This window comes from Saimiri boliviensis, chromosome 9 (genome assembly GCF_048565385.1).
Source record: "Saimiri boliviensis isolate mSaiBol1 chromosome 9, mSaiBol1.pri, whole genome shotgun sequence".
NCBI classification, from domain to species: Eukaryota; Metazoa; Chordata; class Mammalia; order Primates; family Cebidae; genus Saimiri; species Saimiri boliviensis.
This window is the reverse complement of record NC_133457.1, coordinates 47,725,569-47,752,676: the sequence shown is the minus strand read 5'-3', so window position 1 is coordinate 47,752,676 and position 27,108 is coordinate 47,725,569. Positions and strand designations below refer to the sequence as shown.

The following is a 27,108-nucleotide window of genomic DNA, read 5'->3' as shown; positions in this document are numbered from 1 at the left end:
AGGAAAACGTAAGATAGATGAAAACTGAAAGAACTGTACATTCAGTCTTGAAATGGGAAGGTATCTGGGGACTAGAGTAAAAGGAACAGTTACTTCCAGACTATGGTAGATAACCAATGAAGAAAAGTGATAGAAAAAAAAAGGTTCTTAATTTGAATTAGTTATGTTCTCTCAGTTGGCCTTTTAAGACAGTACGTAATTCCCAACAGAGTATATATCTGATGACACTTCCCTGGCCATTACCTTGGACCAGAGCCACTTTGCCCTTTCCACATACAGTTCAGCAAGTCGCGATTCCCCTGCATTAAGGAGAGCATTGTAGGCTGTCTGGTGGTGACCAGCCTTTCTAGCTACTCTGGCACTCTGCAACCAGCATTCACCAACCATTTCATTGTAATCTGGTCTAGAGGAAGTAACAAAACACGGGAGAGAAAGACACCATTGGTAAGTGTATGCAACAACTTAACTAAAACCATTTAAATCTGGGTCATATACTGTGCAAGCAGTTCCAATGTTTTGAAAGCCCCTGTTCCCAACACAGAACCTTCTTCATATACTATTTCAAATGAATCAATGATTAATTTGTTTAAAAAGCCTTGACTTAAATTTTCTTATAGTGCTCCATTTCACCTAATATAAACTTTATTATTAATTTTTATCTGTAAAAAATGTATCCCCCAGATATGTTTTTAACATCCTAAAAAAGAGAAAGAAATGGCATATAAAAGTGATTAAGTTCTAGGTTCCCTTCAGCCAGACAGTGTAGCCTTGATAATTGAAAACAGAAAAATACAGACCCCCAAACAATATCCAAATACCAAATTCAAGGTAAGTGACATTTTAAAAAAAGTAGTGTGAGAAACCTTTTATTGAGGCTTAATAAAGTCCTCCGGAGAGCCAGGATAGGCTCCTTGGCTCTATAGGAATTCTGGGTCATTTCTAGTCGAGCTACCCAGTTTAGGGAATCTTCTTGAGAATTGTCACCTGGAGAGTGCTGGAAAAGTGGTTTGATGCTATGTTCCAACTCACACAACATGTGCAATCTAAAGATAGACAGAGCCCATGTTAAAATGTTATCACATTCAGACTTATTAATCTCATATATAAAGCATGTACTTTATTTTTGTTTGTTTGTTTGTTGTTGTTGTTGTTGTTGTTGTTTTTTGAGACGGAGTTTCGCTGTTGTTACCCAGGATGGAGTGCAATGGCGCGATCTCGGCTCACCGCAACCTCCACCTCCTGGGTTCAGGCAATTCTCCTGCCTCAGCCTCCCGAGTAGCTGGGATTACAGGCATGCGCCACCATGCCCAGCTGATTTTTTTTTTTTTTTTTTTTTGTATTTTTAGTAGAGACGGGGTTTCACCCTGTTGACCAGGATGGTCTCGATCTCTTGACCTCGCAATCCACCCGCCTCAGCCTCCCAAAGTGCTGGGATTACAGGCTTGAGCCACCGCGCCCGGCCTAAAGCATGTACTTTAAATCAGCAATAAAGAATTTAAAATACACAGCTTACTTTGGTAGAACTTTAATATATCCTTGCTATGCAAACAATTACATTTATATCTTTTCAAACTGAACATCAACACCAATTTATACTGGTTCATATATTTAGTGCTTTAGTCAGGCATGGTAGTGTGTGCCTGTACTCTCAGCTACTCAGGAGACTGAGGCAGGTGGACCACTTGAGCTCAAGAGTTCAAGGCTACAGTGAGCTACGGTTGTGCCTGTGAATAGCCACTGCACTCCAGCTCAGGCAACAGAGCAAGATTCCATCCCTTAAAATAATAAATAAATAAAATTAACTAATTACATTAACATTTTTTAAATAAATATTTAAGGATTTGCAGTGCTTCCCAAATTCCTATGAATTAAATTGTAGAATGATGGATAAAACTAAATTCAAATGCATGAAAACCAAAATTTACCACCTAAATGAAGATAAAAGAAAACATAGATCCATTATAAACCAACATGAGGTATCTGCATATATTGCTGATGAATCGCTTGAACCTGGGCGGTAGAGGTTGCAGTGAGCCGAGATTGCGCCATTGCACTCCAGCCTGGGCAACAGAGCGAGACTCGGTCTCAAATTAAATAAATAAATAAATAAGAGGACCTTGCATAGCAGATGCCAGTAAAAATTGTGAAATTAATGTAGTTTTCTTTCTAAGAGTGATGAAAACTGTAATACATTCACACTAGCTTCCCCTCTTTGTATGACAGTCAGTGTCTATGACTCAGTGTTCAAGGCACAAAGGTATAGCTGAGTAGCTACAGAAGAGAATTAAACTTTGTGGTCCAACTCTACTTTCATTAAGATATTACCAAAGGGGTTGATACTAAATATAGTGAATTTTTCTTACTTAAAAAAAATGTGCTATGTTATAAATTTCTTATACTTTAATATTTACTTTATCATTTTTCCCTAGGTAGAATTCATAGACCTAAAATGTTTTCTAACATTTTCTTCCTCACCTCTAAAAGGTAATATTCTTTCTAGTAATGTGAAACCTGTATGTTTTGGGGGGAAATAACAAACACATATCTAAATGAGAAGGAAGGGAAACAACGAATACCAAGCACCAATGTGCAGGTGTTACAGAAGTCTATATTATATTCAGGTTATACAGAAAGCAAACTATGACATTACAAGAGGACAAACAAGATATTTTTATTATGTTTTTCATTTTGTCTCATAGCTGCCTTTCCTTAAAAGGATGCATGTTAGAATATTTTTTAACTGTAGGGTAATTGTAGGTAACAAGAATGAAAGAGCTATTTGGTGTAGCTATGCGTAATACCAAACACACTATCAATCAATTACTCATCAAAAAACTCCAATCCTGCCAGATGATATTTACAGGCCAGGAATATAAAAATGGAAACCCCAAAATACCTCACAATATATTCATATCCTCGTTGGTAAGAGCCTCTTTCAAAGCTTGCAGCTGAAAGAGGTACAATTTGTTCTGCTCTCACTAGTTTCAATGTGTCATAAAAAGCTGTGATATCTCTTTTTTTGGCTGATAATAATAGCTGTCCCAGTCTGACACTCCATGTTGTAGATTTCCCATCTGAAAAACAAATGAAGAGTCAAGAAATGTCATGGTAACTGGGTCCAAGAGTCAGCTTTATTTCATTATATAAAATGGTTAGCAGAAATATCAAACAGATGGGTTCACTCCATTTTTTTTCTTTTTTTTCCGAGACAGAGTTTCACTCTGTGGTCCAGGCTGGAGGGTTATGGCATGATTATAGCTCACTGCCACCTTGAACTTCTGGGCTCCAATGATCTTCCCACCACAGCCTCCTGAGTTGGTAAACTACAGGCATGAGCCATTATGCCCAACTAAGTTTTTAAAAAACTTTTTTGTAGAGACAGTCTCACTATGTTGCCCAGGCTGGTGTAGAGCTTCTGGCCCCAAGTAATCCTCCCACCTTGGCCTCCCAAAACTCTGGGATTACAGGTGTGAGTCACCATGCCCAGCCTGTTTTCATTCTACTTTGAACAACTAAACAAGGCAATCATAAAACAGGCTAAGAGATTAAGTATGCATGTTGTTAAGCTACTTAAGTCTGAATATTTATGACATATTAAAACTGCTTATATTTTAAGAAGTAATTTTACCTGCTGCCAAATAGTTTTCCACCAAATCCCACTGTGACAATTTCCAAGCTGCTTCCACTCTGTATGTGTTTAATTCATCTGTCCATTCGGACCTATTAAAAGAAACCCATTATCAACTAAACTTTAATTTATTTTAAGTGATATTCAGAGACTTTTCAATGGTTAACATACTCTATTTATTATATTTATTGAATTTACACTATATTGTATTTTGTTCTTAGATATAAAATAATTATCTCTATCCAGAAACTACCCAGCAAATTTTAATCTTTCCATCCTTCAAAAATATTTTTTCACTAATTACTTCTAATAAACCATTTAAAATGCCATTCCTCAACAAATTAAAGTGTGCCATATATTATAGCAGAGGTAATTCCTGAATAATAACTAAGCCCACTGTAAAAATAGCTGCATGCTTAATTTTAACAAAGAGCAAGGAAGAAAAAGAGCCAACAGAACACACATAAATTCAGAGGTAAGCAATTCTAATAACAGAATTCTGAATTAAATTTAAGGCAAAAATACGGGGGACCAGTGGTATAGGCCAGGGACAGTTGAGAGGTATCTAGAACAATACCAAGAGCCTAAGAAAGTTACAATGATTTGTCAACAGCATAACAAAGTATATAAAACTAGCTACCTAAAATATATACCTTTTCTCTTTCTTTTTTTTTCTGAGGCAGAGTCTCACTCTGCCACCCAGGCTGGAGTGCAGTGGCGCAACCTCTGCGGATTCAAGCAATTCTTCTGCCCCAGCCTCCCGAGTAGCTGGGATTACAGGCGCGCACCCCCACACCTGGCTAATTTTTGTATTTTCAGTAGAGATGGAGTTTCACCATGTTGGCCAGGCTGGTCTTGAACTCCTGACCTGGTGATCCGCCTGCCTTGGCTTCCCAAAGTGCTGGGATTACAGGTGTGAGCCACCACGCCCAGCCAATATATACCTATTTTTTAACTACTTTCAGTCAGTTTAAAATTTGAGTTCGCAAAACCAGTGTGACATAGGCTAATTATTTTGTAAGCATTCTACTTAGGTGACATTGGGATGACCAGTAATATTTGAGATCATGACTATACAGAAGCAGCTGGACTTTCCCCATGTTTCTTTTTTATTAATCATACTGTCTGAATATCTGCCATATGTTAGATCCTAGGCTAGGCACAATTTTTCATTTAATAATCTAGTAACACTGCATATAGCACATATATATCCATATTATAAATAAAGTAACAGAGAGGCTGGAATCAATATCCTCAAACTTTTCCTTGCTCTTTCTGCAGTAAAAACACATAAAGAAAAGATAACAAATGACTTAACAAGTTTCATTTCTTAAAATTCTAAAAATAGCAGATAGAATATGTTCCAATTTTTAAACATGACCACCGCCAAAAACAGTTTAGAATAAGGGTAAGGAAATACAACTGAAATGTAATTTTCAAAAGTCCAATTTTGAACAACTTTACAAGCTTACCATCAGACGCCAAAATATAAAAATTTCAGGAAAAAAAAAAAAACTCAGTAGAATTAGGCAGTATTTGTTATCCAAATGTGGGATAACAGATTATTTGTGGAGTAACAGGTTACAGAGGGGATGTATCACACAAAGCTGTAGAGCAAAAAGTACAAATGGCAATCAGGATTACGCTGTGAGAACGTATCCATATAAATGGGTACATTAAAAAGAATGATAAATAGGATAAGCTCAGTCAGTATTTTTGGAAAAATATTTGTTTAAATGCAACTAGAGATTGCCCCATCCATAATCATTTGCCTCACCATGACACAGCATCCTTCACTGAATATTGACATGTCTTTTTCACAACCCAAGATCAGAAGGCTCTATGTATCCCAGACCCAAAGAGAAGAAAAGAGGAGTCTGAATGTGTAGTCTATGTCAAAAAGAAATCTGACACCCCAATTTGAGCCATGACTCTTTCCCAAATCTCTGTAATCTATTTATTCATAAGGTCTCTCAACTAATCTAGAGAAACATATCTACAACATGTAAGCATTCCTTCTCTACTTCTGCAAAACTTCCCTTGTCATTTCATAAATTCCACTGCTGCGATACCATCTGACCAACAGTGAACTTCTCTGTCCTCAGACATTGTAGAATGATAGTGTTTATGAATCAGTTTTGGAACCTATACAAACGGTGCTTAGAAAAGGCTGGCTTCAGAATCTATAAAAAGCTTAAATAAACCAACAAGCAAAAAGCAACCCCATTAAAAAGAAATGACATGAACAGGTACTTCTCAAAAGAAACCATATAAGCACCCAACAAGCATATGAAAAAATGTTCATCATCACAATTATTTGAGAAATACAAATCGAAGCCACAATGTGACACCATCTCACACTAATCAGAATAGCTATTATTACTATTATTTTGAGACAGAGTCTTGCTCTGTTGCCCAGGCTGGAATGCAGTGGTACAATCTTGGCTCACTGCCACCTCCATCTCCCAGGTTCAAGCAATATTCTTGCCTCAGCCTCCCAAGTAGCTAGGATTACAGATGTGTAGCACCATGCCCAGCTAATTTTTGTATTTTTTTAGTAGAGATGGGGTTTCACCATGTTGGCCAGGCTGGTCTCAAACTCCTGACCTCAAATGATCCACCCGCCTTGGCCTCCCAAAGTGCTGGGATTACAGGCATGTGCTACCATACCTGGCCCAGAATGGCTATTATTAAAAAGTCAAAAAGTAACAGATCTAGAAGGGGCTGCAAAGAAAAGGGAATGCTTATACACTGTTGGTGGGAATATAAATTAGTTCAGCCATTGTGGAAAGTAATGTGGAGATTTCTCAAAGAACTGAAAATAGAACACTCAGCAATCCCATTACTGCGTATATCCCCAAAGGAAAATAATTCATCCCACCAAAAACATACACTTGTATGTGCATCACAGCACTATTCATAATAGCAAAGACATGAAATCTACCTAAATGCCCATCAATGGTGGATGAGATAAAGAAAATGTGGCATATATGCACAATGGAACACTATGCAGCCATAAAAAAAGAATAAAATAATGTCCTTTGCAGCAAGATGGATGTAGCTAGATTATGCTAAGTGAACTAACACAGAAACAGAAAACCAAATACCGTATGTTCTCATTTATAAATGGGAGCTAAACATTGGGTATACATGGATACAAACATGGGAACAATAGACACTGGGGACTAAAAGAGGTGGAAGAAGGGGCGAGGCAAGAGTTGAGAAACTATCTTTTGAGCACTATGCTCAATACCTGAGTGATGGATTCAATTGTATCCTAAATCCCAGTATCATGTAATATGTCCTTGTTACTAACTTGCACATGTACCCCCAGAATTTAAAATAAAAGTTGAAGAAAAAAAAAGAGAAAGAAAAAGTTGGCTTCAGAGTAGTCTAAAAAGAGTGGCCTGCATATTCTTTGGTTAACTGAGATCCCATTCCCTTTTGACCAAATTTTACTCCCAAGAATAGTCATTTAGAGTCTGGTGAATAAATCAAGAAATACAGCTTTCAGCTCTCACAGCAAAGCAGCTTCAAGAGCAGTGCCAATCTCCACATTTAATCTCCATTTGGAAGAACTAATCAGCCTGAATTTTCGCCACACATACATATTATTTTTTGTATAATTTGATTTTCTATAAAAAATCCACTTTCTTTAGGAGAGGAAGGCTGCTTTCACATTCATCAATAATTTAGGGTAAAAATCAATGCACACAGTCTACGGTGATAGTCCATAAATCAGTCACAAAGTTCACTCCCCCACCTCTAGCACAGAAAATAACTGGTACTGATACCGTAAGCAGAGCACAGATGCCCTTTGAGCCTCAGGAAGTCCAATATAAGCCTCACCAATAGCAGGTGGGTTCTGGAAGTTTCTTGTGTTAGGGTAAATCTAATTCAAGGATGGCTCTTTTGAGAGAAGATAAGCTGTTAAGTGGTAGACTGACTATGAAAAACTTGAGGGGGAAAAAAATTTGATGCTTATCTCCAATACCATGAAAATACATAAAACATTGATTACTCACTAAACATTAAGTCATCTAATTCACCAATTAAAAATTCCCCATTCAGATAAAATAACAAAAGGAAATCATTCTTTCATAAAATATTACCTGTTAGCATGCACTCCATTCACCTGCGTGATAACAGTAGACAGCTGACCAAGACCTAACATGGACTTTACTACACCATGATAATGAATGATCTAGAAATTTAAAAATATTTAAAATACCAATTATCACTTCAATAATAGCTTGAGAACCAAAAACAGTTTAACTGATATTCTTTAAAAATTACTATTTACTTCATTGCACTTATTTTCTTTATTATTATTATTTTAATTTTTTGTAGAAACGGGGTCTCGCCATGTTGCCCAGACTAGTCTCAAACTTCTGGGCTCAAGTGATGCTCCTGCCTCAGCCTCTGAAACTGCTGGAATACAGGCATTAGCCACGGTGCCCTGCTACACCTTTCTTAATTTAACAATTGACTTGCTTACTTACATTGGCAGGACCCCCAGCAATGTCCTAACACATTTAAAGTAACATAAATAAATGTAGACAACCTAGAAAATTTCAGATTGAAGTTATTATATCTTTCCAGATTTGGACTGCTTTTTGATTCAGAACAAATATAAAAAGTATCTAGTATCTTTGGTATTCTGTTTAAAATTGCCATTAATTCTCACATAAATATTAAAGCTCAAAGGTCCTGATGTTTAAAATTTGGACTTGGGGCTTTAGAAACTAAAAAGTTAAGGAGGATTATATAATATCCTTTAAAATGAAAACAAGATTGTGAAAAATAAACAACTTATATACTGAGCTTCTGAGAAACATGTCCAATATGATAAAAAGCAATATCCCAAAATTAGAACATAAGTCAAGATTATAAATTAATGATTCTAAACCCCTTTCTGTCCCAGCAGACAGACAACTTACTCTGATTACTAGCTGTAACTCAGTGATTCTACAGGACCACTTCAGAGACGTCCAGGTGGGTAACTACAGGACCATTTCAGAGACGTCCAGGTGGGTAAGCAGGAGTGGGGTGGGTGTATAAAATATGAAAATGTTTCTCAGACTATGGACAATCCTTATTTCTGCAAATTGGTGCATGACTTATACTTTCAGTAGCAAACTAAAATTATATACATTTTGGAGTTATTAAATGTACATTTCAATACAGATATACTCCATAATAAATCTCATTCATTTAGGGGATTTCTAAAGTCATACAAATGTAGTATTGGAAGGGATTTTAAAAATCATCTAATAAAGTCTCTATTTTTATCTGTCAGGAAACTCAAGCTCAGAGAGAGTTAAATATTTTCCAGACACTCTGTGACATTGATAGAAATAGTATTAAAACTAAAGTTTCCAGATTTCATATTCAGGGCTATTTTCATTACGTTGTCTTTCAATTATTATCTTACCTGGTCTGGTTCTAGCTGAATAGCCCTGTCATAACAAGCAGTGGCATCCCTCAGCAAGCCAAGGCTTTCATGTTCAAGAATCTGTTCCTTCAGAGACGGTTCTGCCTTTCTAATTGCGCTGACTCCAGCCACTCCATCAGGTTCATGCATAGCAGCATACAATTTCTTTGTTCAATGATTAAAAAACAATCAAAAACAGGAAAAACACAACTGGAAATAAAACTACGAAGCCATCTGTTTATATTGAAAGAGGAATTTTTTGAGAAATTTTTCCTCAAAGTAATAGGAAACATTTGTTTCATGGCAGAGTCAGAGTAAAATTATAAACTTATTTCCAGGCATTCTATTCCATCAACATTCTTACTCTTCTTAAATACAAAGTTACATCAATAGCTGTTAATGATCATAGGATTATGAAGAACCTCAGGAGCCTAAAACTCTCTAGATCCAAATGATAACATATTCTGTTGAATACAGTTTATAAGAGTTTTATTAAATTTTTAAATTTTTTAAAATGTAAATAAGCATTTTAACATATCCCCAATTATTGAGATGCCTCCAAGAAAACCAAGACAGCAATCTGGGCTCAAAGGAGATGTTAAAGCCAAAGATAAAAATTTAGAAATCAATTAGCACGAAGACAGTCTCTTACAACATGTAAAAGAATGGGAGGATCTAGAAAATTGATAAAGAAGAAAAGAAGGCTGAGCATAGAGACTAGAGTTTCTACATTTATCAACAAGAAAGAGCTGGCAAATGAAACAGAGAAGAGAGATAACCTGGAAGAAAACTGGAGAACAAAATATCCCAGAAGCCATGGGAGAAAAGCAAATGTCTTAATGAGAAAGGCATGTTCAATGACACTGAGGTTAAGAAAATGAGGGCTGGGAAAAATTTACTGGATTTGGTAAGATGTGGCCACCAATTTTCTTAGCAAGAATAGTGTCCAGAGAAAAGAAAAAGAGAAGTCTTGTTGGACTAGGCAGAGTGAATGAGAAACAAAGAAACAAGCGATTACAGTATAGGGAAAATAGACAATTCTTTCAAAAACTGGTTATGAAGTTCCAGAAACCGAGAGATGGGATGTTTCTAAAGGAGATGGTAAGGTCAAGGGAATTATAAAAAGTTAAGATAGGCTTTACTAGAGCAAGTCTATATGCTCTATATACTCTGGTTCACAAAGAGAAATTAATTACACTAGAGAAAGAAGGAATATATAAAGAAGTTACATCTGGAAATTGAGAACACAAGTAAAAAACTAATTTTGACAAGAAGGAATCCTTCCTTAAAAATAAGAGAATAAGCCAGGCACGGTGGCTCATGCCTCTAATCCCAGCACTGTGAGAAACCAAGGCAGGCAGATCACTTAAGGTCAGGAGGCCAGCCTAGGCAACATGGAAAATCCCGTCTCTACTAAAAATATAAAAAATTAGCCAGGTGTGGTGGTGGTGCCTGTGGTCCCAGCTACTCGGGAGGCTGAGGTGGGAGGATCGCTTGAGCCTGGGAGGTGAAGGTTGCAGTGAGCTGAGATCATGCCACTGTACTCCAGCCTGGGTGATAGAGTGAGACTCTATCTCAAAATAAATAACTAAACAAAATAACATAAGAGAAGAAAAAGAATATGGTGCAGATGCTGTGCATTTGCAGATTCTTCCTAATGAATGATGAAGCAAGATCATCAGCTGGAAGCAGGGAAGCAAATTAAAGGTAAGGGACAGTCATCTTGAAAAATGGGAAAGTAGCCTTACTAGAGAAACCCAGCAGACCTGAAGGTAATGTTAGAGTCCTGAAGTTTTAAAGATGTTTGAGATCATGAACATAAAGTGAAATCAGTTATAACACCCACTGTGCAATTTTTCTCCAGCTGCTTATATGGTTGGAGTTTTACAAAGGGAGTACAACACAGTGGGGAAAAGACAAGATGTTGAGCATCACACTGAGGGAATGGTTTTAACCATGAACCACAGATTTAAAACTAGACAAGGAGGAACACAAAGATAGGAAGGGGCTAATATTCATCTTAAGACTGCAAGTTAGTAATTTTCCAGTTCTTTATCACACTTTGCTTTTTGATTAGAAAAAGCCCACCAATCTTGAGCTCTCATTTAATTCCACTGCCCTTACTTTCTTTTGTTCCCTACACAATCATAACATGGCTTAAATCATTATTTCACCAGAATTTTCATGCCTGATACCTGACATAACCGGCACTTCCCCACCACTCATTCACTCCCAAATTCAGGACTACAACTCTCACAAGGAGAATAGTAATTCCTTGAATCATAGCCCTTCCAAAGCCTCCTCCACAACTGCCACAGGCATTTAGCTAAAATGCCATTGTGACTGTAACATACTCTCCAAGTTCACACTCTCCAAGAAGTTTGGGCAACTTAAAAAGTCCTCTGTTATTTGTGATTTTTCCTCTGCCATTCCAAAACTGACACTTTACTGTCTGGCATATGCCATGCTCTTTTCCAGCTCCACAGAGATGCCTCTAATTACAATGTCTTGCCTCCCTATACTGCTCATTTTTTAAGACACCATCTCCAAGAAGCCATTCCTGACCTCTGGCTCATCCACTTCCATCTCCCACCCCACTCCACATGAATGAGTTAAGTGTCCTTCCTCATGGTACATGTGTGTTACTGCATTTAAAATATTTTGCCAAATTGATGTTTATCTCTCCCCACTAATCTATAAGCTTCCAAAGTGCTTAAAAATAGCTAGAGCCTAGCATAGCATCTAAAACATTCAAAAAAATGAACAACATAAATATAAAAGACTGGCTATATTAATTTTCATTATTAAATTCACTATATTAACTTCAAACCTGTAAAAATCCAAGATGTTCTTGAATATTTTGCTTCTTTTCTATAATAAATGATTCAAAGTGCATTACAGCTCGTGTGTACGCTTTGGAGCGAAAGGAAGCTACTGCCAGAGCATCCTGGGGTATGAGGTCTAGAAAACGGGTTACACTCTGATAGTCTTCATAATCCACAGTAGATACTAGATCAGAAAAAAGAAGTTAAGTAATTAAGACTTACAAGATAAAATTTTAAAAGGGTCAATTTAAGTATTTAAGTTCAATTTATTTCACTAAACAAATTAATCTGAATGTATTAGGATATCATATTTAGAATGTAACTAACAACAGAATGATTGTTCAGAGAGTCTTGCTCCAACTCCACCATTATTACTTACCTTTCTTTGGACAGTCATTTAACTTACTGAGCCTCTGTTTCTTTATCTATAATAGGAAAATATTAGTACCTGTCTTGCTTTCCTTACAATTGTTGGTGAGGACTAAATATAAATCTATTATTAAACTTTGAAAAGGTATAATGGTGATACAAAAGATACAAGATTAGTTATTATTTTTTGATGACTATAAAAATGATTAAATTTAGCTATTTTATAGGGAAAGTGCAGAACTATGGAAATAGCCTCTTTTTTTTAAAGTTTAGTATGATTGTTATCAACCTATTTTTTCTTGGGTTGTACAGTACCACCTATTACAATAGAAATTGAAAGTCAAAGTGTCTTCAAAGGAAAACCACAAGTACTTTAGGATAATTTTTCAGGAGTGTACAAAAAGACAAAAATTAAAAACTTCTAAATGAGAACAGTCTAGTTTACAAATTCTTATTTAAAACTTCTAAATTTTAATGATTCATAATAGTGAGTAGAAAACAGAAAACAAATTTCTTCAAAACTTAAAAAATTAAGGTAGCATATTTTATTTTTTAAATTTATTTACTTTTTAAAAAATTTATTTTGAGACAGGGTCTCACTTTGTCGCCTAGGCTGCAGTGCAGTGGCACGATCATAGCTCACTGCAGCCTTCACCTCCTGGGCTAAAGTGATCTTGCCTCAGCCTTCCGAGTAGCTGGTGCCACAGGCATATGCCACCATACCTGGATAAATTTTGTACTTTTCATGTTGCACAGGCTGGTCTCAAATTTCTGAGCTCAAGTGATTCTCCCACCTTGGCCTCCCAAAATGCTAAGATTACAGGCGTGAGCCACCACACCTGGCCTAAGGTAGTATATTCTAAAGAGATTATATTTAAAATAAGGTCCTTATTTACATCAAAATTTGTAGATGATTTCAAATTATAATTTTTTCTTTTGAGACAGAGTCTCACTCTGCTGCCCAGGATACAGCGCAGGGGTGTGATCTTGCCTCACTGCAGCCTCAAGCTCACAAGCTCAAGCAATCGTCACACTTCAGCCTTGAGAGTTACCTGAGATTACAGGCACACACCACCACACCCAGTTAATTTTTGTTTTTTGTTTTTTGGTTTTTTTTTGTAGAGATGGAGGTCTCTACAAAAATGCTAAACAAATGTTAAAGGTATTATATTTTCGAACCATTACAAACGTTATTCTTAAAAGCTACAATTTTGGCCAGGCATGGCAGCTCATGCCTCCCAGCACTTTGGGAGGTCGAGGTGGGTGGATAACCTGAGTTCAGGAGTTAGAGACCACCCTGGGCAACATGGTGAAACCCTGTCTCCACTAAAATACAAAAAAATAGTAGGATATGGTGATGTGCACCTGTAGTCCCAGCTGCTCAGAAGGTTGAGGCACAAGAATTGCTTGAGCAGAGGCTGCAGTGAGCTGAGGTTGCAGTGAGCTGAGATCATGCCACTGCACTCCACTTTGGAATACAGAGTGAGACTCTGTCTTAGAAAAAAAAGAAAAGCTAGAATTTTAATTACAGTGTCAGTGAAAATGGTGATAATAGAATATTTGGTTTTATAGTACCAGTCTGACATGCAGAAATAAAAACAAACTGGCTTGTCATGCTGGCTCACGTCTGTTATCCCAACACTTCGGGAGATCAAGGAAGATGGACTGTTTGAGCCTACGAGTTGGAGACCAGCCTGGCCAATATAGTGAAACTCTGCCTCTACTAAATGTACAAAAAATCAGCTGGGCATGGTGGTGCATGCCTGTAATCCCAGCTACTCAGGAGGCTGAGACATGAGAATCACTTAAATCCAGAAGGTAGAAGTTGCAGTGAACCAAGATTGCACCACTGCACTCTAGCCTAGGCAAGAGAGAGAGAGACTTGGTCTCAAAAAAAACATTAAAAACAAACATTTAATTGTTAAATATGAAAAATATATTAATAGCCTTGTTCCAGACAAAAACATTTCCCAAGTAGGTGATTATTGGCAAGTCCAGAAAATTTTAGAAAAATTGTAAACTATTAAGCTTAACAACAGGAATGTATCTACTTTAAAAGAACAGAGGGAGATGCTCATAAATTGAGAATTATGGAAATGAAGGATTGTTAGTCAGTTTTTCAATTAGCCTGAAAGCCTGCAGGAAAAACATCTGATGTCTGTGAGAACAGCTGAGATACAAGGCCATATTATAACCATCCACTAATTGCAAGAATGGAAAAACAAAAGGTTCAAAGAAAGTAAGAATATACATTAGTGTGTGATGAATATAATTCTTCTCATAAATGCTTATATCAGAGAGACAAATTAGCAGGTGTCATTTTTAAATCAAGATACTTCTTAGTAAAAGTTGCAGTCTCACAGAAAAAAAATAGTAAGATATAGCAGGGTATAGTGTAGCAATGCATAGTAAGCGTATTTGGACAGCTGGCTAAATACCAAACACTACTAGACACAAGAAAAATAAACAAAAATAGCTTCTCTGTAGGCCATAAAATAAAATTAATATCTCCCCTGAAATTTAAAACTGAAATGTGAAAAAGATTGCAAAGAGTATTTTCCAAGTAAAAACAACAAAGACCAGAGTACAAACACACACACACACACTGAGGGAACATGTAATAAGTTAACAGTGAGGATTAGATTAATAACAATATTATCATCTCATTTATTTCACATTTTATAATTTATCTGTTCATCATCTCATTTAATTCCCACAATAATCTCCTAAGGGAGATAATATTAACTCCATTTTGGCCATTTGTGGTGGCTCACGCCTATAATCTCAGCACTTTGGGAGGCTGAGGCAGGCAGATCGCCTCACAATAGGAGTTGGAGAGCAGCCTGGCCAACATGGCAAAACCCTGTCTCTATTAAAAATACAAAAATTAGCTGGGTGTGGTGGCACACGCCTGTAATCCCAGCTACTCAAGAGGCTGACCCAGGAGGTGGGGGTGCATAGAGCCGAGATTGTGCCACTGCATTCCAGCCTGGGTGACACAGCAAGACTCCATCTTGAAAAAAATTAATAAATACAAATAAAAACATTAACTCCATTTTATACAAAGAAAAATTAAACAATGTGTCTTGTTCAAGTGAGAGTAAGAAGAGAGAAAGGTCTTATGACTAAAAATTCACTGTTTTTTCTCAGTGAAAAGGCCACACTATTACCCATTTCAAAAATACATGATGGCCAGGCACAGTGGCTCACACCTGTAATCCCAGCACTTTGGGAGGCTGAGACAGATGGATCACCTGAGCTCAGGGGTTCGAGCCCAACCTGGTCAATATGGCGAAACACTGTCTCTACTAAAAATACAAAAAAAAAAAAAATTATCTGGGCATGGTGGCAGACACCTGTAATCCCAGCTACTTGGGAGGCTTGAGGAGGAGAATTGCTTGAACCTGGGAGGCACAGGTTGCAGTGAGTCAAGGTCACACCATTGCACTCCAGCCTGGGCAACAAAAGCAAAACTCCATCTCAAGAAAAAAAAACCACACAAAAAAATACACAAAACAAGGGTTTTTTTTGTTTTGTTTTTTGTTTTTTGAGAGGGAGTTTTGCTCTTGTTACTCAGGCTGGAGTGCAATGGCATGATCGCAGCTCACCACAACCTCCGCCTCCTGGGTTCAGGCAATTCTCCTGCCTCAGCCTCCCGAGTAGCTGGGATTACAGGCACACGCCACCATGCCCAGCTAATTTTTTGTATTAGTAGAGACGGGGTTTCACCATGTTGACCAGGATGGTCTCGATCTCTTGACCTCGTGATCCACCCGCCTCGGCCTCCCAAAGTGCTGGGATTACAGGCGTGAGCCACCGCGCCCGGCCTAAAACAAGGTATTTTTTAAGTTAATGCTTACATTATAGAACTGATAGGCCAGGCAAGGTGGCTCACGCCGGTAATCCCAGCACTTTGGGAGGCCGAGGCAGGCAGATCACAAGGTCAAGAGATTGAGACCGTCCTGGCCAACATGGTGAATCCCCGTCTCTACTAAAAATGCAAAACTTAGCCGGGCATGGTGGCACACGCCTTGAGTCCCAACCTACTTGGGAGGCTGAGGCAGAAGAATTGCTTGAACCCAGGAGGCAGAGGTTGCAGCAAGCCAAGATTGTGCCACTGCACTCCAGCCTGGCAACCAGGCGTGACTCTGTCTCTCAAAAAAAAAAAAGAAAAAAAAAAAAAGAACGGATAGAGGGAAGAGCTAATTGGTGAACCGTTGTAACAAAGAAATAAACAAGTGGTAACTCACCCACTGGGTCTACCTTATTTCTGTTTGATTTGCTGTGTGGACATTTCTCAGCTTTCAGTGTCTGAAACTTGTGCCTTGCCCACTGTGTGAGATGGTCAAGCATGGAGAACACAGTCTGTGTACTGAGTTGACACAGATCAGATGCAATGTCTTGGGTATTTATGGTTTGCTGATCGTCATGCTTTAGAACTGCCATAATTTCTGCATAAACCTATGAGAACCATTTTATAGTTAATAATAGTATCTATATAACACCACTTAACTATTGTATGACATTTAAGTCTAACCATTCTAAGGCAAAAATTTTCAAAAGAAAAAACATAATCAGCTGGCTCATGCCTGTAATCCCAGCACTTTGGGAGGCTAAGGCAGGCTGATCGACTGAAGTCAAGACCAGCCTGGTCACCATGGTGAAACCTTGTCTATACTAAAAATACAAAAAAATTAACCAGGCATGGTGGCACATGTGTGTAATCCCAGCTACTCAGGAGGCTGGGGCAGTATAATCACTTGAACCTGGGAGGTGGAGGTTGCAGAGAGCCAAGAGCACCACTGTACCTCAGCCTGGGCAACACAACAAGGCTTCATCTTAAAAACAGAAAAATAAAACACAATCAATCAATAATACATTACTGTTCTTATCCATAATTAAATCAATCAAAGATTAGTCTAAAAAGAAAATATACTACAGTCACTAAAGAAAATTTAAAAAAATTTTAATATTCTAGATTATTCAATAAATGATAATGAAAGTTTTGTTAACAGTGAAAAAAATCTTACAGTAATATCTCATACTATATGCAAAATTAATTGCAGAATAAATGAAGGACTAAATATAGAAACAGAAGAATTAAAAGAATGTATAGGCAAATAAGCTCATGGCATAAGATAAGAAAAGACATCATATAAAAGGCTTAAGATTCATAATCTATAAAAGATGTATAAATTTTACATTTACGCCGGGCGCGGTGGCTCAAGCCTGTAATCCCAGCACTTTGGGAGGCCGAGGCGGGTGGATCACGAGGTCGAGAGATCGAGACCATCCTGGTCAACACGGTGAAACCCCGTCTCTACTAAAAATACAAAAAATTAGCTGGGCATGGTGGCTCGTGCCTGTAATCCCAGCTACTCAGGAGACTGAGGCAGGAGAATTGCCTGAGGCAGGAGGCGGAGGTTGCGGTGAGCCGAGATCGCCCCATTGCACTCCAGCCTGGGTAACAAGAGCGAAACTCCGTCTCAAAAAAAAAATAAATAAATAAAAAATAAAATTTACATTTACATTTAAAATTTCTGCATGGCAGAAGGTACAAAGGTTAAAAAGAAAATGATTAAGTTGGAATAATTTTTGAAAATATGACTGGCAACAAATTGGTGGCTAGAAAATACATAGAACTTCTATCAATTAAAAGGATATACACAGATAGGTGCGGTGGCGGATGCCTATAATCCCAGCACTTTGGGAGACCAAGGTGGGCGGATCATGAAGTCAAGAGATTGAGACCATCCTGGCCAACATGGTGAAACCCCATCTCTACTAAAAACATAAAAATTAGCTGGGTGTGGTGGCGCATGCCTGTAGTTCCAGCTACTCGGGTGGCTGAGGCAGAAGAATCTCTTGAAGCTTGAACCCAAAAGGCAGAGGTTGTAGTGAGTAGAGATCGCACTACTGCACTCTATCCTGATGACAGAGCGAGACGCTGTCTCAAAAAATAAATAAATAAATAAATAAATAAACAAAACAAAACAAAAAACCCACACCATATAAGCAAAGATATGTAAATGAACGTATATAGCCATTCATAGATCTACATTTCCTACTAATACATAGCCTTTCTAATACTAACTACATTGGAGAAAATAAGTTTCACATGTTCAAAAACCAAACAAGATGATTTATCTCACCTCCTGCTGATCTTCTTGATTACAACCCAGTAAGACATACACCAGAATATGTGGAAGAAGATAGATGGTCACTTTGAAATCGTGCTTCATCATAATGCTACAGCAGGTGAAAATTTTACTGGCAAGCTCATGCCGAACCTGTAAACTCAAAATGTGTAAAGACAGTTAAGTAATTTAATATACTTTAGTCTACTGATAAAATGTCAAAAAGTAGCATGTGAGATAACTCGTCACAAACAAGTATTCTTTTTTAAATTAAAAAAATTTTAAATTAATTTTTTAATTAAATTATTTGGGGTTAAAGTCAAATTTTGTTGACTTAACCTTCAATTTGCTAACATTATTGAACTCGAAATTTTAAAGAGATTTCTTCTTCAGGCCAGGAGTGGTTGTTCACGCCTGTAATCCCAGCATTTTGGGAGGGTAAAGCAGGCAGATCACAAGGTCAGGAGTTGGTGGCGAGCCTGGCCAATATGGTGAACCCCCACCTCTACTAAAAATATAAAAGTTAGCCGGGTGTGGTGGTGGGTGCCTGTAGTCCCAGTTACTTGGGAGGCTGAGGCAGAAGAACTGCTTGAACCTAGGAGGCGGAGGTTGCGGTGAGCCAAGATTGCGCCATTGAACTCCAGCCTGGGCAACAGAGCGAGAGTCCATCTCAAAAAAAAAAAAAGTGTTTTCTTCAAATACAAAGCCAAAAACCAAAAGAACCCCACAATATTCCAGAGCTGAAACTAGTTAATAGTATTTCGCATTTTACACATTAAATTTTCATTTAAAAAAAAAGAAAATGTCTTGAAGTAACCAACTACAAATTAGCATAATGATATTTTAAAACACTAACAGAAATGTTAATTAAAGGCGGGTACAGTGGCTCACACCTGTAATCCCAGCACTTTGAGAGGCCGAGGTCAGGAGTTCAAGACCAGCCAGGCTAACATGGCGAAACCCTATCTCTACTAAAAATACAAAGATTAGCCAGATGTGGTGCCTCACACCTGTAATCCCAGGAGGTGGAGATTGCAATGAGCCCAGATTGTGCCATTACACTCCAGCCTGGGGGAGTGAAGGAGGGAGGGAGAGAAGGAGGAAGGAAGGAGGGAGGGAGAGAGGGAGAAAGGAAAGAAGGAGAGAAGAAAGGAGGGAGGGAGGGAGGGAGGGAAGGAAGGAGAATTAAAAACAAAAATTATAAATTTTAAATCTAATGTAAACATTTTCTTGGAACAGAGTATCTTTCATCTGTCTGGCACGTAAAAATTTCTCATTAAAAAAATAGAAATATACCTCTGCTTTTTCCATGAAAGTTAATTTTAAAAATCTTTATTTTTATTTTAGAGAAAGTTCAGATAATATAACTTCTTTTAGAAATGCCATTAGAGTATATCTCCTTATTGAATGTCTTTTTATTATGTAAAAAACTCTGATATGGCATTACATCCTTTTACACAGTATTATTTATCAATATAAAATGAACAGACACAAGCAAAAAAACAAACAAAAACAAAAAAACAAAAAAACGAACACACATAATGTAATTTTACACATAAAGACCATTGTAATTTTCTTGGTAAAACAATTACTTTTCACTCAGAAACTATTATTAGTAACTACAGAGAAATTATTATTCTCTATTAGTAAACACTTTCTTCAAAAATTTCTATGATTATGAGCACAAATACTTCAATGACTATTGTGTGTGCTATGCATTCAGAGAGATGTTCTGGTTTTTAGAATTTCTGTTCAGTTAAACTGAACAGGGTTTCTTACCTTTGTTATAAGATAACCTGCCCAAGTTGCTGACCATTCTGCAAAATTACTACCCAATTTACTTAAGTAAATTGGCTTCTTTACTCCAGACCAATCAGTTGACTTCTGAGAACTCTTGTATCTATAATTATGAAAATTTTGAAAATTCACTTTAAAAATCCATCTGTTTAGAATTTTAGTAAATTACAACAATCCCTTCAGTGACTACTGCAGTACTGACTTGCCTTTAATGAAATCTGCTTACCTTTTTTGCATATCCTTCTTCGGTGTGAAGCAGATCATTCTTGCACACCTAAAGGTACTTCGAAGGATTTGAGTCTGCCTCTTCCTCTTCCTCAGATCCTTCCAACTTTATTCTTGTATAAGACAAACTGTTCCTTTCAAGTTCAAGCCACCCAGGCATACTACTATTTTCTACTCCTCATTATGGGCAACTACTCAATTCACTGATTACCAAACTCACTGATAACTTTAGCACATTGCTCAGGGTTTTCTTCCTTCCCCAGTGTTATCATCATCCTAGGTGACTTCAACATCTAGCTGGAGCGTTAATAAATGCCCTATACTTGAAGTCTTATACCCAAATTTTGTGTGTGTGTGTGTGTGTGTGTGTGTGTGTGCGCGCGCGCGCGTATAAACTCACTGTATTCTGAGTTTCTGACAGTGGAAAAATCCAATAATGTCTCAGTTAACCATCACACCAAACCAGGAAAAAAACCTCAAATCCCTATTTTGAATCATCACAAGTATAGTTTTCTAGATGATTTTTATCAAATTTGTGGTAAATTTGGCTAGAAAACTATTGTTACTGGGGTTACAAGCCAGGTTCTGCCCACTAACATCCTGATGTTTTCTCTTAAAGATATTTCTATGGTGATTTTGAACTGTAGTTTTTCTGTCTGGTTCTAAATTTCAATCTCCCAAGTATAGCCATCCTTTAATCCAGATTGAGTGATTACGTATATAGACCCCAACTTTAAAACAAACAAACAAACATAAACTAGGGAGTATAACTTGCAGGCAGCAAAAACATGAATATGCTTTTAAGAAATTCTGTATCTCCCTAGGTCCTCCAGAGTAAATATCAGGCAGTCCAAGCTATAAAACTGAGCTACAGGTTAACCTGGTATTTTAGTGTTTCATACAAAAGAGAATCAATGGTATTAAAAATGCCCTCTACCAACCTCTTATTTTTATGTGGCTCCAATTTCAACAAGCAGATCCCAATTAGGTAAATCTCCTAACTTCCATCATTGAGGAACCATTTGAGAGGTTACTCTAACTGCAGCTTAGGTATAAAAGCTAAAGATCAAAAGAATTTTCATTGCTTTGTTAAGATCACACTTTTAAATGACCACTTAAAAGTTGCTTCCTATGAAAGAAATAACGAGTAGGCAAAAATGTTGGCTTCTACTTCTTATGAAGTAGATGACAGCCACCCTCACAAATTCCCCCCCAAAAACAAAAAATTTATTCAGCAAGCTAGGATTGAATAAGCATTTATTATTGAGTCTCAACTAAATATCAGGCACTTCGCTAAATACTTTTTAATATGATCTCCTTTATTCCTAACAATAATCATACAAAGTGGATAAAATTATCCGTTTTCAAAATTAAAAAATTAAAACCTGGAAATGTTAAATAACTTGCCCAAGACTTCAGAGCTAGCAAAGGCAAAGCCAACATTCAAATCTAGGCCTGTGTGACTCCAAAGGCCGTAAACATTCCAGTAGATCACAAAAATTCTTTAACATCTACAGGTGCTTTACAAAATATAGACTACGAAAATGGGGAAAGTATGGAGTCCTCAAAAATGAAAAATCCAAATTTTAACTTTAGTCTTTTACTTATTTAATAATGCTAATAGTGGCTGGGTGTGGTGGCTCATGACTGTAATCCCAGCACTTTGGGAGGCCCAGTCAGGTGGATCACTTGAGATCAGCCTGGCCAACATGATGAAACTCCATCTCTACTAAATACACAAAAAGCAGCCAGGCATGGTAGTGTGCGACTGTAATCCCAGCTATCCAGGAGGCAGAGGCAGGAAAATCACTTGAACCCAGGAGGCAGAGGCCACAGTGAGCTGATACTGCATCACTGCACTCCAGCCTGGATGACAGAGCAACACTCTGTCTCAAACATAATTCTTTAATAAGGTGAATAATAATGCTAAATAATCACTTCTTTAATAATGATAGTCATAAGACATAAAATGACATTTAAAAGATTTGTAAGTATAAAAAATCATATAGGAAATAAATATCCATACCTCGGGGCTTTTGTAAAGAATTTTAGTATAAGTCTAGGCACTTTCTAAGGCTCAAAGAAGTTATCTGTCCAAAGTCACGTATCTAATATGCATGGTACCTAGGGTACCAAAAAGTATTTTCTAAATAGAAATAATTTATACTTGTATGTATTTTTATTTTACTTATTTTTTTGAGATGGAGTCTCACACTGTCACCTGGACTGGAATGTGGTGGCATGGTCTTGGCTCACTGCAACCTCTGCCTTTCAGGTTCAAGCGATTCTCCTGTCTCAGCCTCCCAAGTAGCGGGGATTACAGGCACCCACAACCATGCCCAGCTAATTTTTTGTATTTTTAGTGGAGACAGGGTTTCACCATGTTGGCCAGGCTGGTCTCGAACTCCTGACCTCGTGATTCACCCACCTCAGCCTCCCAAAGTGCTGGGATTATAGGCATGAGCCACCACGCCTGGCCTAATTGGACGTATTTTAAAAAATATGAAACAGTTCATGAATTTGCATGTCATCTTGCACATTTCATCAGTCCTAACAAAGTCATTTAAATTTTTTAGAAGATCAAATACACTTTTTTAAAAGTAGAAGGTGAAAATATATGCATGAGGAGAAATTGGGAGTAATGAAAATCTTGAATTAGGCTTACTAAAGGCTTTCTAACTAGCTTTAAACTCTTAAATTAATGTATTAATTATACCTATCAAAAAATTTGACTCACATTCGGCTTAAAGTACATTCTTTCAAAGTACTCCCAACTGTTGAACTTTTTAAAAATCAATCCTTTTAACTTCAATAAACTTATCTGAATATTTAAAGTTGTAGTAATTTAACCCAATGAGCAGACTACACTTTTCATCTAGACAAGATTATAAGCATTAATCACAGTGAAAGATACATATAAGGAGATACTAAAACACTTTTAATGTTAAAATCTATGTAAAAAAATAACATTAATTTTTATATCATTAAAAACAATTTTACGAAAATACATTAAATAAGCCGCTGGGTACAGTAATCCTAGCACTGTAATCCCAGCACTTTGGGAGGCCAAGGTAGGTGGATCACCTGAGGTCAGGAGTTTGAGAACAGCCTGACCAACATGGAGAAAACCTGTTTCTACTAAAAATACAAAATTAGCTGGGCATGGTGGCACATGTCTGCACTCCCAGCTACTCAGGAGGCTGAGACAGGAGAATCACTTGGACCTGGGAGGCAGAGGTTGTGTTAAGCCGAGATTGCGCCATTGCACTCTAGCCTGGGCAACAAGAGCAAAACTCCATCTCAAAAAAAAAAAAAAAAAAAAAAAAGAAAGAAAGAAAATACATTAAACAAGCCTACATACCTGGTATTTAGATGAGGTTCTAGTATTTCCCGAACATGCTCAGGAAATCTCCTCCACAATTGGTGACCTGGGCCATTGGTCTCCATCTCTCTACAGTCATAAATAGAAAGCAACTCCTACAAATATATATTTTATATTTGTGAGTCAGATGTAAAGTAAAGCAGATAACCCTTTATATCTGTCAATGTTCTACATATTTTAGTTATAAAAATACAGCCATAACTCATTTTATTGCATTTTCTTTTATTTATGCTTCACAGATACTGTTTTTTTTGTTTTGTTTTGTTCTGTTTTGTTTTTTGTCTGTTTGTTCTTTTAGAAATAGAAGGTTTGTGGCCATTATGCATGGAGTAAATCTATCGGTGCCATTCTTCCAACAACATATGCTTACTTCATGTCTCTGTGTCACATTTTGGTAATTCTCAAAATATTTCTAACTTTTTCATTATTACTCTATCTGTTATAGTGATCTATGATCAGTGATCTTTGATATTACTAAAGTAATTGCTTTGGGACTCTACAACCTGTGCCCATATAAGTCAGTGAACCTAATCAATAAATGTGGTGTGTGTTCTGACCAGTCCACTGACCAGCTGTTCTGTCCCTCTACCTCTCCTTAGGATTTCATATCACCAAAGACACAACAATATTGAAATTAAGCCAGTTAATAACCCTATAGTGGCCTCTAAGTATTTATATGAAAGGAAGAATCACACGTCTCTCACTTTAAATCAAAAGCTAGAAATGACTAAGATCAGTCAAGAAGGCATATCAAAAACCTAGACAGACCAAAACCTAGGTGTCTTGCACCAAACAGCCAAGTATAAAAGCAAATAAAATGTTCTTGAAGGAAATTAAAAGTGCTACTCCAATTAATACTTCAATAGTCTTACTATTGATATAGAGAAAGTTTTAGTGGTCTGGATAGAAGATGAAACTGGCCACAACATTCCCTTAAGCCAAAGCCTAATCCAGAGAAAAGCCCTCATTCTCTTCAATTCTATGAAATCTGAGAGAGGAGAAGTAAAAAAAAAAAAAACTCTTAAGTGATACAACCCAAGAGGCACTTCTTAAAAAACAAAAAGTCTGAAGCAAACAGAGGTTGGTTCATGAGATTTAAGGAAAAGAAACTGTCTCTATAAAATGAAAGTGCAAGGTGAAGAAGCAACTATTGATAGAGAAGCTACAGTGAGTTGTCCAGAAAATCCAGCTAAAATTGTTCTATTCTGTTAGAAGAAAATACAATCTAGTACTTTCACAGCTACACAGGAGAGGTCAATGCCTGGCTTCAAAGTTCCAAAGGATAGGTAAATAACTCTTGTTAGGGGCTAACACAACTGGTGACTTTAAATTGAAGCCAATGCTTATTGACAATTCCATACATGCTAACGCTATTAGGAATTAGGCTAAATCTAAATATACACATCTACTACATAACCATAAAAATTGAAAATTAGAACAATAGCCGGGCGCGGTGGCTCAAGCCTGTAATCCCAGCACTTTGGGAGGCCGAGGCGGGTGGATCACGAGGTCGAGAGATCAAGACCAACCTGGTCAACATGGTGAAACCCCGTCTCTACTAAAAATACAAAAAATTAGCTGGGCATGGTGGTGCGTGCCTATAATCCCAGCTACTCAGGAGGCTGAGGCAGGAGAATTGCCTGAACCCAGGAGGCGGAGGTTGCGGTGAGCCGAGATCGCGCCATTGCACTCCAGCCTGGGTAACAAGAGCGAAACTCCGTCTCAAAAAAAAAAAAAAAAGAAAATTAGAACAATAAAAGTAAAAAAAAAAAGAAACAAAAAATTATATGAAATCTACTCTGCCTGTGTTGTATAAATGCAGTGACAAAGCCTGAATGACAACACATCTGTTTACAGCATGGTTTACTGAATATTTTAAGTTCACTGTTGAGACCTATCAGTCATAATAAGATTCCTTTCCAAATATTACTTCTTATTGACAATGTACCTGTCACCTGGGAGTGCTGATGGAGCTGTATAAGGATATTAATGTTGTTTTTGTGCCTGCTAACACAACATCCATTTTGCAGCCCATGGATAGAGGAGTAATTTTTTTTTTTTTTTTTTTAGACAGAGTCTAGCTCTGTCGCCCAGACTGGAGAGTGCAGTGGTGCAATCTTGGCTCACTGCAACCTCCGCCTCCCAGGTTCAAGCAAATTTCCTACCTAAGCCTCCCAAGTAGCTGGGATTACAGGCGCCCACCACTACATCTGGCTAATTTCTGTATTTTTAGTAGAGATGGGGTTTTGCTGTGTTGGCCAGGCTGGTCTTGAACTCCTGATCTCGTGATCCACTCACCTTGGCCTCCCAAAATGCTGGGATTACAGGCATGAGCCACCGTGCCCAGCCTCAAGGAGTAATTTTGACTTTCAAGTTTTATTACTTAAGAAATACATTTTATAAGGTTATAGTGACCACTGATAATAATTCCTCTGATAGATCTGGGCACGGTAAACTGAAAACCTTTTGAAAAGGATTCACTATTCTAGATGTCATTAAGAACATTCATGATTCATGGGAAGTCAAAATATCTATCAACATTAACAGGAGTTTAAAAGAAGTTAATTCTAACCCCTCCTGGATAACTTTGAGAGGTTCATACCTTCAGTGGAGGAAGTCACTATAGATGTGATGAAAACAGCAAGAAAACTAGTGTCAGAAGTGGAGCCTGAAGATAGGACTGAATTACAGCCTTCTCATGATAAAACCTGAATGGATGAGGAGTCACTTTACATAACCAAAGAAAGTGGTTTCTGGAGATGGAATCTATTGTAGTTCCACTCAAGATGCTGTGAACACTATTCAAGTGACAACAAGAACATTACATAAACTTAATTGATTAAGCAGTGCCAAGGTTTGAGAGGACTCATTCAAATTCTGAAAGAAGTTCTACTGTGGGGAAAATGGTATCAAACAGCATCACATGCTACAGAGAAACCTTTCATGAAAGGCAAATGATGTAGCAAACTTCGATGTTGCCTGACTTTTTAAAGAAATTGCCACAGCCATCCCAACCTTCAGCAACCACCCCCTAATTAATCAGCAGCCACGCACATTGAAGCAGAATCCTCCACCAGCAAAACTATTAAGACTTGCTGAAGGCTCTGAGGAAGGTTAGCATTTTTTAGAAACAAAAGATTTTTAAATAAAAGTATGTCCATTGGTTTTTAGATATGCTATTGCACACCCAACAGACTATATAGTATAGCGTAAACATAATGTTAACATGCACTGGGAAACTGAATAATTCACGTAACTAGCTTTATAGAGATACTTGCTTTATTGTGGTGGTCTAGAACTGAACCCATACT

The 27,108-nt window shown here is 37.4% G+C and overlaps 1 protein-coding gene across 3 annotated transcripts in view; it reads right to left on the bottom strand.

Moving 5' to 3' along the window:
- Positions 1-27,108, bottom strand: part of ATR (ATR checkpoint kinase) — a 125,163-nt gene that overhangs the window by 36,022 nt on the left and 62,033 nt on the right. For all 3 annotated transcript variants that reach the window (XR_012519232.1, XM_003942568.3, XM_074405801.1), the window contains 11 exons: positions 23,777-23,892; positions 20,173-20,293; positions 18,409-18,546; positions 16,507-16,717; positions 11,893-12,071; positions 9,063-9,227; positions 7,741-7,832; positions 3,629-3,720; positions 2,897-3,074; positions 864-1,043; positions 244-403 (listed from right to left, as the gene is read on the bottom strand). Coding sequence is in view for 2 of the 3 variants with exons in the window: in XM_003942568.3 (XP_003942617.2) it covers positions 244-403; positions 864-1,043; positions 2,897-3,074; positions 3,629-3,720; positions 7,741-7,832; positions 9,063-9,227; positions 11,893-12,071; positions 16,507-16,717; positions 18,409-18,546; positions 20,173-20,293; positions 23,777-23,892 (1,632 nt within the window). In the remaining variant the exon portion in view is untranslated. The remainder of the gene's footprint in view (positions 1-243; positions 404-863; positions 1,044-2,896; positions 3,075-3,628; positions 3,721-7,740; positions 7,833-9,062; positions 9,228-11,892; positions 12,072-16,506; positions 16,718-18,408; positions 18,547-20,172; positions 20,294-23,776; positions 23,893-27,108) is intronic.